At 54.0% G+C, this 12908-nt stretch overlaps 1 protein-coding gene across 1 annotated transcript in view; it reads right to left on the bottom strand.

The window, feature by feature from the left end:
- Positions 1-12908, bottom strand: part of LOC118226069 (TGF-beta receptor type-1-like) — a 44109-nt gene that overhangs the window by 9027 nt on the left and 22174 nt on the right. The window contains exons 3-8 of the mRNA XM_035415322.1: positions 9438-9689; positions 7648-7878; positions 7148-7315; positions 6299-6455; positions 3289-3413; positions 2532-2662 (exon numbers count right to left, since the gene is read on the bottom strand). Coding sequence (XP_035271213.1) covers positions 2532-2662; positions 3289-3413; positions 6299-6455; positions 7148-7315; positions 7648-7878; positions 9438-9689 — 1064 coding nt within the window. The remainder of the gene's footprint in view (positions 1-2531; positions 2663-3288; positions 3414-6298; positions 6456-7147; positions 7316-7647; positions 7879-9437; positions 9690-12908) is intronic.

Here is a 12908-nt window from a genome sequence, read left to right as displayed (position 1 = left end):
AGCCTCACCTCCCCGCTCTCACAGCCTCACCACCCCGCTCTCAGAGCCTCACCACCCCGCTCTCACAGCCTCACCACCCCGCTCTCAGAGCCTCACCACCCCACCTCACCACCCTGCTCTCACAGCCTCACCACCCCGCTCTCAGCGCCTCACCACTCCGCTCTCACAGCCTCACCTCCCCGCTCTCACAGCCTCACCACCCCGCTCTCACAGCCTCACCACCCCGCTCTCAGAGCCTCACCACCCCGCTCTCACAGCCTCACCACCCCGCTCTCACAGCCTCACCACCCCACCTCACAGCCTCACCACCCCACCTCACCACCCCGCTCTCACAGCCTCACCACCCCGCTCTCACAGCCTCACCGCCCCGCTCTCAGCGCCTCACCACCCCGCTCTCAGAGCCTCACCACCCCGCTCTCAGAGCCTCACCACCCCGCTCTCACCACCCCGCTCTCACAGCCTCACCACCCCACCTCACCACCCCGCTCTCACAGCCTCACCACCCCGCTCTCACAGCCTCACCACCCCGCTCTCACAGCCTCACCACCCCGCTCTCAGCGCCTCACCACCCCGCTCTCACAGCCTCACCACCCCGCTCTCACAGCCTCACCACCCCACCTCACCACCCCGCTCTCACAGCCTCACCACCCCGCTCTCACAGCCTCACCACCTCGCTCGCAGTGCGGACGCTCAGTCACACCGCAGGAAAGAGCGCCACAAACGGAGCGAAAGGATTTCGGGCGCGGGTAAAGAGCGCGCTCGGCGGGGGGCCTAAAGCAACAGCTGGACACGGGGAACCTCGTTCTATAGGGTTAGAAAAAGAAAACAACCGCAGAATAAAAACAAGTCGTGTCTAGTGGCTGCACGGTGACGAGGGGACGCTCACATTTAAAATGGTCTTTGACGCCTTGTGTTTCTTTGCTTATTTTCTGAAACGGGTTGCAAAAGATTGAGAAAACATGGGCTGACTGAAGTAGATGCGCAATTAAATGCAAAACTGCAATTTGAAAGCTAAAAAACAGAAACGGAAATAGCAGCTCACATTACTTTCCTAGTAGAGCTTGAACCAAAAAGTGGAAAAAAAAAACATGTACATAATTAATCTAAATATATGTATATAAGCCACTAACTAGCCATATCTGTACAGATTAGTACTGTTACAGTGTTTAATGTCTGTGCCCAATCAAATTACGTATGTAATGAAAAATTATGAACAATGAACTTTTGGCTTGTTTTTCCTTCTCTTTCAGTAAAAATGTACTCATGCACTCATTCAATTCTGAAGAGTTTCAAAAGAAAACACGCAATAGATATTTCATAGAAATTTACTCGACCACAAGACTAACATTTCAGGTCTGCACTACAGACGGGGGTTCCCGTATAACAGCTGGGCGGTCAGCCACCGGAAGTGCTGCGTTTTTAGGGAGGCCAGACTGGGTGACTGCGGTTCCTGTCTGTCTGTCTGTCTGTCTGGCTGCAGCGTCTATGACAGCGCACTGCTCCCCAGACGGCAAGCGGAGCGCTGAGAATCCCAGCTGCTCCCAATACGGCTCCCGCACGCCCCAGCAGCGAAAGGGCATTCCACGCTTTTCTGGAAACGGCCCGGTTTCACGCTCTCACCAATAAAAACACATCTGCGGCTCCGGCTCACGGCCGAGGTTCGCCGAGCGTAGCGGAGTACGGGCGGGGCTTTAGAGCACCGAGCCGAGGACACGGCTGAGCGGGAGAGAACGGCGCTGGAAGCCGTCGTCCGGCGCGCTCCGGGTCGAGTCCCGCAGCGGACAGAGCGGAGCGTGCGGGAAAAACCGACCGCGTTCCGCACGCAGACCGGAGAGCACGCCACCGCACGTCTTCCTTAAACAGCCTGGCAGCCGCCGGCAAGCTCGCGGCAGAACATTGGATTATGGGACTTCGCTGATGTAAATTGGGGCTAATCTAATTGCGGCCATTTCGGAAAAATATTTCCGAGCCGGTCCCTCCCATTGGACGAAAAGACGCAGTGTAAATGGGGGGGGGGGGGGATACACACGATACGGTAGCCTCCAAAAAACAGACGAGTGGAAAAAAAAATATGTTTTTGTAAACCAGTAACGTAACTCACTGAATAATATTAGATGTGCATTATTCAGCGAGGCTGCTGCACCCTGAAACCTGTGGGATACGCAGAGCAGGGGGGTGTTACCCATAAGGCTGCAGGCTTCATCTGACATTCCAACCCACAGCCTCAAATCTAGCCAGCATCACCGAGCAAGGTCATTACAAACAGCACCTTAAGCAGCGGACATGGGCTGAATCAGACAGCCGTGCTGAAAGCTAACCTAGCGCGCGGGAGAGAAAAAAACAAAACTAAACAAAACAAAATCCCTCAGGTATTACAAAACTTACTACGGGTCTAGCATATTTGGGCAGAGCGTGACTGCAGTTAATCTCCTGTTCCATCACTCATACTCTCTCACCACACTCTCCCTTCTCTTCCTCTCTCTCTCTCTCTCACTCGCTCCCTCTCGTCGTGTGCGACTGCGCAGACGTACCTCGCAGCTCTGCCACCGGTTGGGAATGTTGGGCCGCAGCTTCTGCTCGCAGACCACCTTCCTCATCTCCTCCACCGAGGGGTCCGACTGCACCAGGTCATAGTAGGGCAGCTGGTAGTCCTCGTGGATGCCTGAGCGCAAAGAAAGCAGCGTCACGTGCCGTGACAGAAACACCGCACACAGCCCCGCAGCTCCACACACCGACTGTGCACGAGGGCTACTGCTGTATGCCCACCAGCAGGCACTGCAGGAAGAACCGTCGTGTTACAGGTGACGATGGATCGCAATATCACCAGCAAGCCAATTAAAATAAAGTGCACCCAGTGAATGTACTGCAGTGGTCAGTGGCGACCCAGCGCAATGGCAGAAGTACCATCAGACCGCTCCGGAAGGTTCCGTGGAAAACGAATGAATAATTAATCATTTTACTTAAAAACCTTTCAGCGAGCAAAATTAGAAACCTTACAGTTCCAGATGCGACCCATTAAATTAACTAAAGCTGGCTGAGAAAAGTGTTGGGCATGTTCCCTGTTAGCACTTTGAAGAGCAGGTTTATTGGAATGTTTTTTTCCCCCCCAATTCAAGTCAATTCAATTACCAGTAATGGTGTAGTATTGTAGTTACAAAAGTATTAGAATATTCAGTGAAGAACATTTTAATTACACATTTGTAATTACTCACTCCTTTAAAAAGGGCTAAAACTCCCATTTGGTCATCAGAAGCAGTTGAGGGCAGGAGAGAGAGAGTCAGGACTTACCTCCAATGGAACACCTGCTCGAGATTTCCCAGAATACCAAGCCCATGGCGTATATGTCCGCCCTCTTGAACGACTCGAAATGCTTCATATTTATAGAGTCATCCAGGACCTCTGGTGCCATATACCTGTTGAGAGATGCATAAGCACAAGCTCATTAGAAACTAAAAAATAAAAATAAATCACAAGCCCTGACAAGCACGTGAATAGTGCAGACTACAACCAAGCAATATCTCCCCTGATCAGGTAAATCCTCTCCATTGCCTCTGGGGGCAGTCCGTTATCTGTGGTAGGGACCAAGACGGCTCTTTCCATCCCATTAATTTATTTATTTTTTTAATGAAACCCTGTTCCTCGCCCTTTCCCCCAACATCCTGCTGGGTGCGGTGGCGGCCAAGCCGGAGGCTCCGATTCGGGAGGCGCTGGGGAGCGCGTTCCAGCCGGAGCACACGGAGAGAGTCCCCACGCTCTGGCTCCGGCAGTCAGCTGATCCCCGTGACATGAAAGGGGGGGTGGGAAGGGCCGCCGTCGCCGCGGAGACCGCGGGAGGCTTCAGAACGTCACGCGCAGAGCGTTGGGTTTCGGCTCGTCTGTGTACACGCAAACTTTCAACATGCGTCTTTACTCGTTTCCTGTAAAGACTGGATGATACAATATACCGTTTTACAGCCTCTTGGCGAGGCTGTCAATTTAAGTGAGAACAGGCTCTCTGCTGAACATCCTGGTGAAAGAAGGGATTACATTTGAAAAATACACAGTCACTGTATAGTTATCCATGTTTTTCCCCTGAAGGGTTCTATGCTAGAATTCCAAAACGAAGCGGGGTGAGGGGAGGTCGTTGCGCCCGCATCGGATGCCGAAACCGAGAAGCTGGCGGGTTTCGTGAGGCCGGGTTCAAGCGAAGAAAAAACAAGGCTAGGTCAAAACCTGGTACACGGCTGGACCGAACCGGCCGACCAATGGTGTAACTTCATCACTCACTCAGTCACTCAGTCGCAGACATGCGCGTTCATAGGGCTGGCCCCGCTGTTGCGGTCCAGCCAAAAATGAATTTAAAAAACACGCCTCGGAGGAACAAGGACCGCGATCTAATGATGTAGAGCGCATCAATTTCACAAAGTCACCCTGACTAAACGCTCCGCTCCTAAGTGCTCTTTTAACTCAAACGCGCCGCGGCTTCGTCTCCAGCCAGAAACGATGACGAAGATAAAAGCAGGAATAAAAGATAATGCCTCTCGGAGCGCTTTCAGACGGGGCCCTTGTTGCGAGCGGAGATAAGGGAGAGGGGCTTTGGACGCGCTACGTGTTCTTAAACAGGGAGGGCGGGCGCTGGCGCAGATAATCTGGGCTTGTAATTCGGGGGGAGGGGGTGAAGCCGGCGGGTTGAGCCTGATTAATCCCGACACACTCCAGCGCCCGGGGAGCGGGGCACGGGAGGCCCCCCCCCCCCCCGACGCGGCAGGCCCGCGGGAAGAGAGCGCCCGCGTGCCCCCGCCCGCCCCCGCCACTCTGAGGGGCTTCGCTCGCTGCGCCGGCCTGAGGAGGCTGTGTTTCCCAGCATGCACTCAGCCCCATTCTGCCGGGGGGGGGGGGGGTGGAGGGAGAGAAAGCGTTAGCCACGCGCCAGCTAGCGCAAACACAGGGAAAGTGGGGCATTGCGCACACCTGGGGAATTCCTCCAGTGCCCATCTCACTCTTCCCTCAAGCAAGAGCACGCCAGTTCTCATTAGAGAGAGAATCCAGGTGAAGAGCGCTCCACAACACAGGGCCAAGGCTGGGTCATAAGACATGGCCGTGCCAGGCCACCATTAGCACACAGCCTCCTCAATTTCACCCCTAATATATTCCCCACAGTTCAATTATTTTCAACTGACTTCCAAGAAGTTTCATTTTCTACGACCGACTTCAACACAAACCTTCCTGACCCCCCTCACACCTAATTTTAAAACCCCCTAATGACTCCCACATACGTCCTTAGATTGGCAATTTTTCAAAATGACATCCTGGTAACCCCTGTGTACGTCAGGACAAAAAAATCATTCAGGAGAAAGAACACCGAGTATCGACAACCATAAATGAATTTCTGAAGTAGAGTGTGAGGGAAAGGCCAGTGTTGGATAGTGTGATCAGTGAGAGAGAGAGTGGCCTTGTATTGGGTAGTGTGGTCAGTGTGAGGTAGAGTGGCCAGTGTTGGGTAGTGTGGTCAGAGTGAGGCACGGTGGCCAGTGTGAGGTACTCTGACCACAGAGGGCCGGTTGGGTGGGCAGTGTGGCAGACCCAGGCCTTCCCGTCGCACTGCAGTCACATTGGCTTTGTGTCACTGCAGCCCTGCAGTCAATGCAGGCGGGGGGGCAGCGAGGGGGTGTCACAGCATGGCAGCGCAGTCAGAGCGTTTCTCCATCAACTGAGAGGTTCAAACCAGCGAGCGACAAACAGCACAGTATGTGACAGTACAATGGCCCCCATGCCATATTTCATCCTGAAAATGTCATTATTTTCAGTGTTCATCTTCCCCGTAAATGACTGCTACAGCTGGAGAGGCTAGTGAACCAAGAGGAGGAGAGAGGGAAAAGAAAGAAACTGATCATTGGCAGGGAAGCTGCCACTGTGAAAGACGACTTCACAGATGAACCTACAGCATGGCGAGTGTACAGGGTGGTGTTACACACAGGGACTGGCGCTCCAGACGGAGAGCCCGCTCTCTGCGCCCGCTCTCTGTGCCCAACAGACCCGGTGCCGGAGATTACCGCACGGTGGAGGTGCGGCGCGACGTGGCGGGCAGAAGATCGTGCTGTTGTGAGAGCGGAGCCCGCTCGAGTCTTTTCGACGCGCTCGGGGATGACTAATGCGTGCTGTCTGAGCGTGCTGCTGCCAAGCGCTGCTACTGCTCAAGGCCTCACACCCCCCCCCCACACTAACACCCCCCACCCCGCCCAGCTGCAACACGAACACGGCCAGGAGAAGCATGGCGCGAGCGAGCGACCGTCTCCCCCCACCCCCGGCGGCGAGGTACCTCTTGGTCCCCACCCTGTGGTTGGGGGCGATGTCGATGGTGTCGGTGGCCGAGTCGTGGCGGACGGCCAGGCCCAGGTCGGCGATGCAGCACGTGCCGTTCTTCTTCACCAGGATGTTCTTGGACTTGAGGTCGCGGTGGGCGATGGCCGGCTTGCCTGAGGTGAGAGAGCGGGAGGGAGTTACTCACCCAAAGCGAGCGGGCTGCTTGAGTGGAAACCGTGTGTGTGTGATCCCTGAAGAAAACAACAACCTGCCCCGTCAGCACACAAAGGGGGTCGCAGCAGACAGAGATTCCTCAATGAATGAACAAATGAACGAATGAATGAACGCCTTATAAAAACCAGAATGGCTCTGCTACAGGCCACAAATCATGGAAGTGATCTACTGTCTGCAGAAAACCTACAGGCCACAAATCACAGAAGGGATCTACTGTCTGCAGCAAACTTACAACCCACAAATCACGAGATCAAGTGATCTACTGTCTCTTTTCAGATACGACTAGGGGCTGCTCACGTGCAGGCATGCACGTAGACACCAAACTGCTGCACTGTGCTCCTGGCCTGAGGGGAGTACTTCCCTGCAGTTCTGACAGCTCCACTCAAGAAATAAATGGCTTCATTACACCCCACTGCAGACAGCCCAACCTGGCTCAGAACAGTGTGCGCAAATCAGTCTATATCCAGGAGCCAATAGGAGAACGGCACCATATGACAGAGAGCAGGTGTGACCAATCAGGGGCTGATAATCCACAGGGGGCCTCCTCACAAATGCGTGCACTCGAAACATATGCACAAGTCCTGCCCTCGAGATTTCCGATTGGCTGGGCCGGCCCTCCGGGCGCGCTCACCTTGCGTCCCCACGATCTCCATGTGCAGGTGGGCCAGCCCGCTGGAGGTGGACAGGGCCAGCTTGATCATGCCCTCCACCGTGACCGTGTAGCGGTTCAGGTAGTCGAAGAGCGAGCCGTGCTCGTGGTAGTCCGACACCAGCCACAGCTGCGTCCACGTGCCGTTATCTGGAGGGGAGGGGAGGGGAGCGGGACCGGGAGAGCGTTTAACGGACAGGGGTCCAGATGGGCCGGCGGAACGGCGGGCAGCTGGGTCCGGCACCGGCCCGCTTTAGCGCCGTAAAGGCACTAAACAGGTCACACGCCAAACACCTGCCACCCCAACACATCTCAGGGAGTTTGAGGACTCACTCTACTGGCAAATACAACACCCTGTACATGAGTACAGGGAATACACAAATGCGAACTTAATCTCGCATTCATTTGACTGTGATTACTAAGAGGCTAACAGGCTAACGGGCCCACTTCACGATTGAGTGTGAGGACACAGCCCCTCTGACCTTTGTTGTCCGCGGCGATGAACCCCAGGATGTCCTCGTGACGCAGCATGACGGTCTGGTAGATCTCGGCCTCGCGGAACCAGGAGCGCTCCTCCCGGGAGGAGAAGATCTTCACCGCCACCTCCTCGCCGCGCCACTTGCCCCGCCACACCTCCCCGAAGCGCCCCTTCCCGATGCTCTCCTGGAGGATGATGGTCCTGGCGATGGTCCTCTGCACCAGCAGGGGGAGACCTACGAAAGGAAAGCCTCATTTATACTGCCCCTCTAAACTCCGCCTACGCTCTACAACCGAATCACCTTTCCCATTTAAACTCCGCCTACGCATTATCACTGAAGAGTCCCGTTCCTTTAAACTCCGCCTACTCTGCACAACCGAACCACCTTCACAATTAAACTCCGCCTGCACATTACCACAGAAGAGTCATGCCCCTTTAAACTCCGCCTACCAGTCACTTCACTGATGAGATCAGAGCTCACATATCAATCTCACGAAGCAGATTTGGCCGCTAGCAAAAAAACGGCATCTGCTTCTCCTCCGCTATAATTTCACAGGTCCCTTTCCAAGTTGGCTGGAGAGCTCGGCAACACATTTTAAAGCGAACCTCGGTGGAAGTGCTCAGCGTTTGGCCGACAGGCAGGCCACAGACCCAGTAAACAGCCCTCGTAAAGCTGAGAAACGCCGAGCGGGCCCAATGAAAGGCCTCCCGTGGTTTTACTGAAAGGCCCAATGAAAGGCCTCCCTTGGTTTTACTGAAGCCGTCAGTGGCTTTCAGCCTGCGGGGCACGTTCGCGCGGGTCGCACGCGCGTAACCCTCGCCGTTCCAGCCGGGCCTCTGAGGGCCAGGTGGAGTGTGTCGAGGTACGCGCTGGATGAACACGCCTACGGCAGAGGAACGAGCGGGGGGAGGGGGATGTCCGATCCCTGGAGGTCCGGTGCCACCCAAACCCTCCCCAGGGCGTCGGTGCTGCCGGCTTTAACGGGCTCGAACCGCGGTCCTCCAAACGAGGACGCCCTTCTCTTCGGCCCGCACGCCCTCAGACGCGCTCGTCCTTTCCAAAGTCCGCTTTCGCCACGCTCTCTCCGATGTCTCCGCACCGATGCGCCGCGTTCATCGCCGGATGAGAGGATCAAAAGACAGATTACCCAGCGAGCACTCTGCCTACCGCCGTCATCTCGCTGCTTTATGATGATTATCATTAGGGCTGCGATTGGCCTTCCGGTGCTCATGATGGTTATGACGCCGGTTATTACTATGATTATCATCTTTCCCATTATCGCCATTACCATTGTAATCAGTCCGACAGCTGACTGATGCTATTCTCTCACGTGGAAAGCACAAGATTCAGAACAGCGGAGGAAAACAAAACAAAGCAGACACAATCTCATCGCTCCCAATCAGATGATTCATCTTCTGAATCCAAAACTAAGCACAAGCACAAACGAGTGAAAATCAGAAATGGATATTAAGCATGGAGAAAGCCCAAGCAACCACGGATGGTAATATGGCAATATTGTGGCCAAGGGCTGCACCACGCAGATTAGGGGCTGCCACTGCTGCTCTGTGGGCTCGGGCGTGGCAGGATGCAGGTGAAATGCGGGGGACGCTTTTCAAGGGCGCTCAGCAGATCACACGATCACGTGAAGAACACGTTTCGACAGAGCACGCTCATCACCTCGAACAGCCCGAGCACGAGCGCAGACGCGTGCGGGCAAGTGCCCACCCAGAAGCGAACGCGCTCACGTGCGCCGCGCACAACAGCTCTCACGCACACGCCCCCCCACCGCGTACCTGAGCCCGAGCCGGAGGTGGTCATGTCGTAGATGAGGTCTTTGAGCGTGGTTCCCACGGAGATGAAGGGGTGGTCCATGGAGGGGTCCTCCTCGTTGGGCACGCGCTGGTGCACCACGGGCCGGCGCTGGCAGATGTAGAAGAGCAGCAGCAGGACGAAGCAGAGCACGCACACGGGGCCCGCGATCAGCGCCGCCAGCGCCACCGGCCCCAGCGGGAGGGGCTTCTCTGGGGGAGCTGGAGGAGGGAGAGCTGGGGGGGTCACAGACCAAGGGAGACATCACCCATCAGTCACGCAACGGCTCGTCAGCACAGACATGGAATAATACAACCGCATAAAATCAGCTCATTTATCTTAGGCTGGAAAACGAGAAATCACAATGCGCTTAACTAGTCAAAGGATTACTTTTAAAACGGGCAAGCCCACATCATAATTTATACACGGCATTCAAACCTACATTGGCATTGCAAAAATATAAAGAAAAGCCCTGAATACATTAACCATACTTCCAAAAGCATCATCTAAACATGCATTGAGAAAACATAACATAAAACAACAAAGGTCAGAATATGAAGGTCCTGCCATGGGTTTCTTTCTCAGCCAGCTGATTTCTCTAATCAGTTCTAACTCTCAGGCTGAAGTGTGTCAATTAGCAAATCCAGGTGATTGAAACTAAACACTGGGGAGGACCTTTAGTTTCTCAACCTGGATTTCCCACCTCTGGAAAACAATATGTATGGAAAGACCCTCAGTATTTTTAAGACCAGATGTATTTCAGAGAGACAGTGTGTGCAGGGCCTGGGTTTGAGGAGTAGCTGCATGCGAGGTCACTGGAAGAGATGGGACAGGCCAAGCACAGCCTGACTGACCCCAGCAGAGCTACAAAGGCGGTTCCATTTTAAAAAGCATTTCCTTCTGCACCATTTCATAGGCTGAATAACCTTTGAAAAGCAAACAGAAAGGTGCACTGGAACCACACTTACGGCTACGATTCACAGCTGTGATTTAAAAGGACACGGAGAGCGGTTCTTTGAAAAATAGCCAGCGGTTTACAATATTGTAATAGTCATTTAATAACATGGAAGTCATGAACGGCAAAGCTTGTTTCATGACCCCGGCGGGGTTTATAAAACCCCGGCTAACGCGGAGCGTGAATCTCACCCCGTCCGTGTTAAAGCTGAGGACGTGCCCAGCGTGGCCCTCTGAGGGGAAAAAATATTCTTCTTAGCCGGTCTCCTTCGGGCACGGTCAAGGACCACCTGACCTTTAACGGAGCTCGCCATTCCGTCGCCGCGGCGACCTGACGGCGCTCGCGGGAGCGGCGCGCCCGTCGAATGCCGCCGTACAGTCCGCTGACATTTTCGCTCCCTGAAGAAACAAGGTGTTTTTTTTCCTATACTGCCCCCCCCCCCCACCCCCACCCAGCCGCATGCTCGGCAGGATGGTTCCCAAAACAAATGTTTTTTGTTTGGTGGGGGCGCGGAGCTGCCTACTGAAGGGGGGGGGGGTTAAAGGCTGCAGAGGCGGCGGCTTCCCGTCACAGTGAACACACAGACCAGCGGAGGCCGGACTCGGACGGTCAGGGGCCACATGTGCAGGCCTCATTAACCACCAGCTCGCACTGCAGCGCTGGAACAGACGCGCTTTATCACGCTCACACACGGCCACACAAAGGCCTTAAAACAAAGGCAGCATTCAGAATAGCTGGAATGCGTATGTGCATTACCTAGCATCTATCTATCTGTGTGTATGTGTGTGTTTGCAAGCAACAAAATTTAAGTTTTTACCCCAAAACTAATTTGTATAATATGAATAAATTTACATTTCTTTCCTGCTATAAGTGTTTTGGAACACACTTTTTTTTTTGCCTGCATTAAAGTGGCCCTGCACGCTCTGGCACACGTAAAAGCATCAGCTATTCTGCCCACTGTACCCAAGTGCTAACGGCAACATCTGCTGCATGGTGAACAGCGCGGTAACTCCGCCGCCTTCGATGAAACACTTTCTCCCCCCTGCGCGCCGACGTCCATGAAGCCAATTCCTTAAAGTTGCTGGACTTAATCTGCGGAGCGTAATCTCGTTACGATGCCGCGGGGCACTCTGCAATCAGGCGGGCCGCGCCGGGCCTCCTGGGACGCCGCCGATCAATCGGGCTGCATTAATCCATCAATCCCGCGCGGCCCGTCCCTCCGCTGGCGTAAAAGCGGTGACCTTTCCCTCAGCCGAGCGCCGCGCTGCGTACCGCGCCGTCCCCGGGCGAACGGTAACCGGGGCTGCGCGCCCGCGACAACGTCCGGAGCGGCGACGCCGCCAACGGCTGGAAGTGCTGGGGGGGGGCAGGGGGGAGGGGTTACCGACGCTACGCAATTCGAGGGCTCAGTCTGCCTCAAACGTGCCCTTTTGAGGGGGGGGGGGGGGGGAGCAGAGAGCGAGCTTCGCAGGGCTGGGGGGAGGACATAAAGGAGCTGGACAGTCCTAAAGTGGAGGCCCCTTTACGGCAGAAGACGTCGGTAACGACCGCGCACTTGACTGGAAGGCACGGCACAACGCGCTCTGAGAACAGACGCTCCACCCCAGAGGAACCCGCAGAACCCCCGCTTCGTCGTCAGAGCTGAAAACGATTGGCTCGCAGTCTAGTCACTGCGGTTTGGAGCTACAGACCGTTTTTGAAGATGGCCGCTCTCGCACGTGTGATATTTTATCCTGTACCCCGATGGTCATCACGGTTAATACACAAAGTCAACTTAAAAGGCCATTTTCTAGGTTCTGTTACATTACATTTACAAAACATAACTGGCTTATAATAATTGCACAGATGACATTTTACTAAAATAATATCCCTGTGCAAATACACAAAGCATTAAAAACACGCAAACACCAATCAGTTAATTATTCTGAGGGAGAAAGTTCAGTAGCATAACCAAATTGTCTAAGCGAGTCATGTCAAGGACAAGAATTTCCATTAAAATGAGTCTTCAACAAGCCACTCCCTTCTGCCGAGTGCAAACAATGACCTGGAGAACAGAGGGTCAATAAATGTAATTACCAGAGGGTGGACGTTTTAATCCTTGCCAACCGGTTAAGTGTTTTGTTTCAGGACCCATCAAAGATGAACGTTCCATATCTGAATTACAGCTGTGCATGAAGGATTCATTTTCAGTTTTATGTTTGTATTTATTTTTTAACGGCTAACCCATACCATGGCTGACTGGCTACCTAGCAAGCAAACTGTTAGAGCTAGCAGTGTGAGCACTTCAGAAAAATGGTTATCAAGCTAGCTTGTTATAAACCAGCCTAAACTGTTAGCTAAAGGACTAAAGAACTCCACAGGAAGACAGAAAGTTCTGTATGTTGCCGAACGAAAAAAAAAAAAAAAACATTAGCTAATAGGAACATGAGCTGGCAACGTAGGTGTACTGCCGGGGGAAAAGCAACAACACAACCGCCAGTCCAACTGACCCAGAACGCCA

The sequence above is a fragment of the Anguilla anguilla genome, chromosome 4 (assembly GCF_013347855.1).
Source record: "Anguilla anguilla isolate fAngAng1 chromosome 4, fAngAng1.pri, whole genome shotgun sequence".
NCBI lineage: Eukaryota > Metazoa > Chordata > Actinopteri > Anguilliformes > Anguillidae > Anguilla > Anguilla anguilla.
The sequence above is the reverse complement of the archived record's forward strand: the minus strand, read 5'-3'. Positions and strand labels throughout refer to the sequence as shown.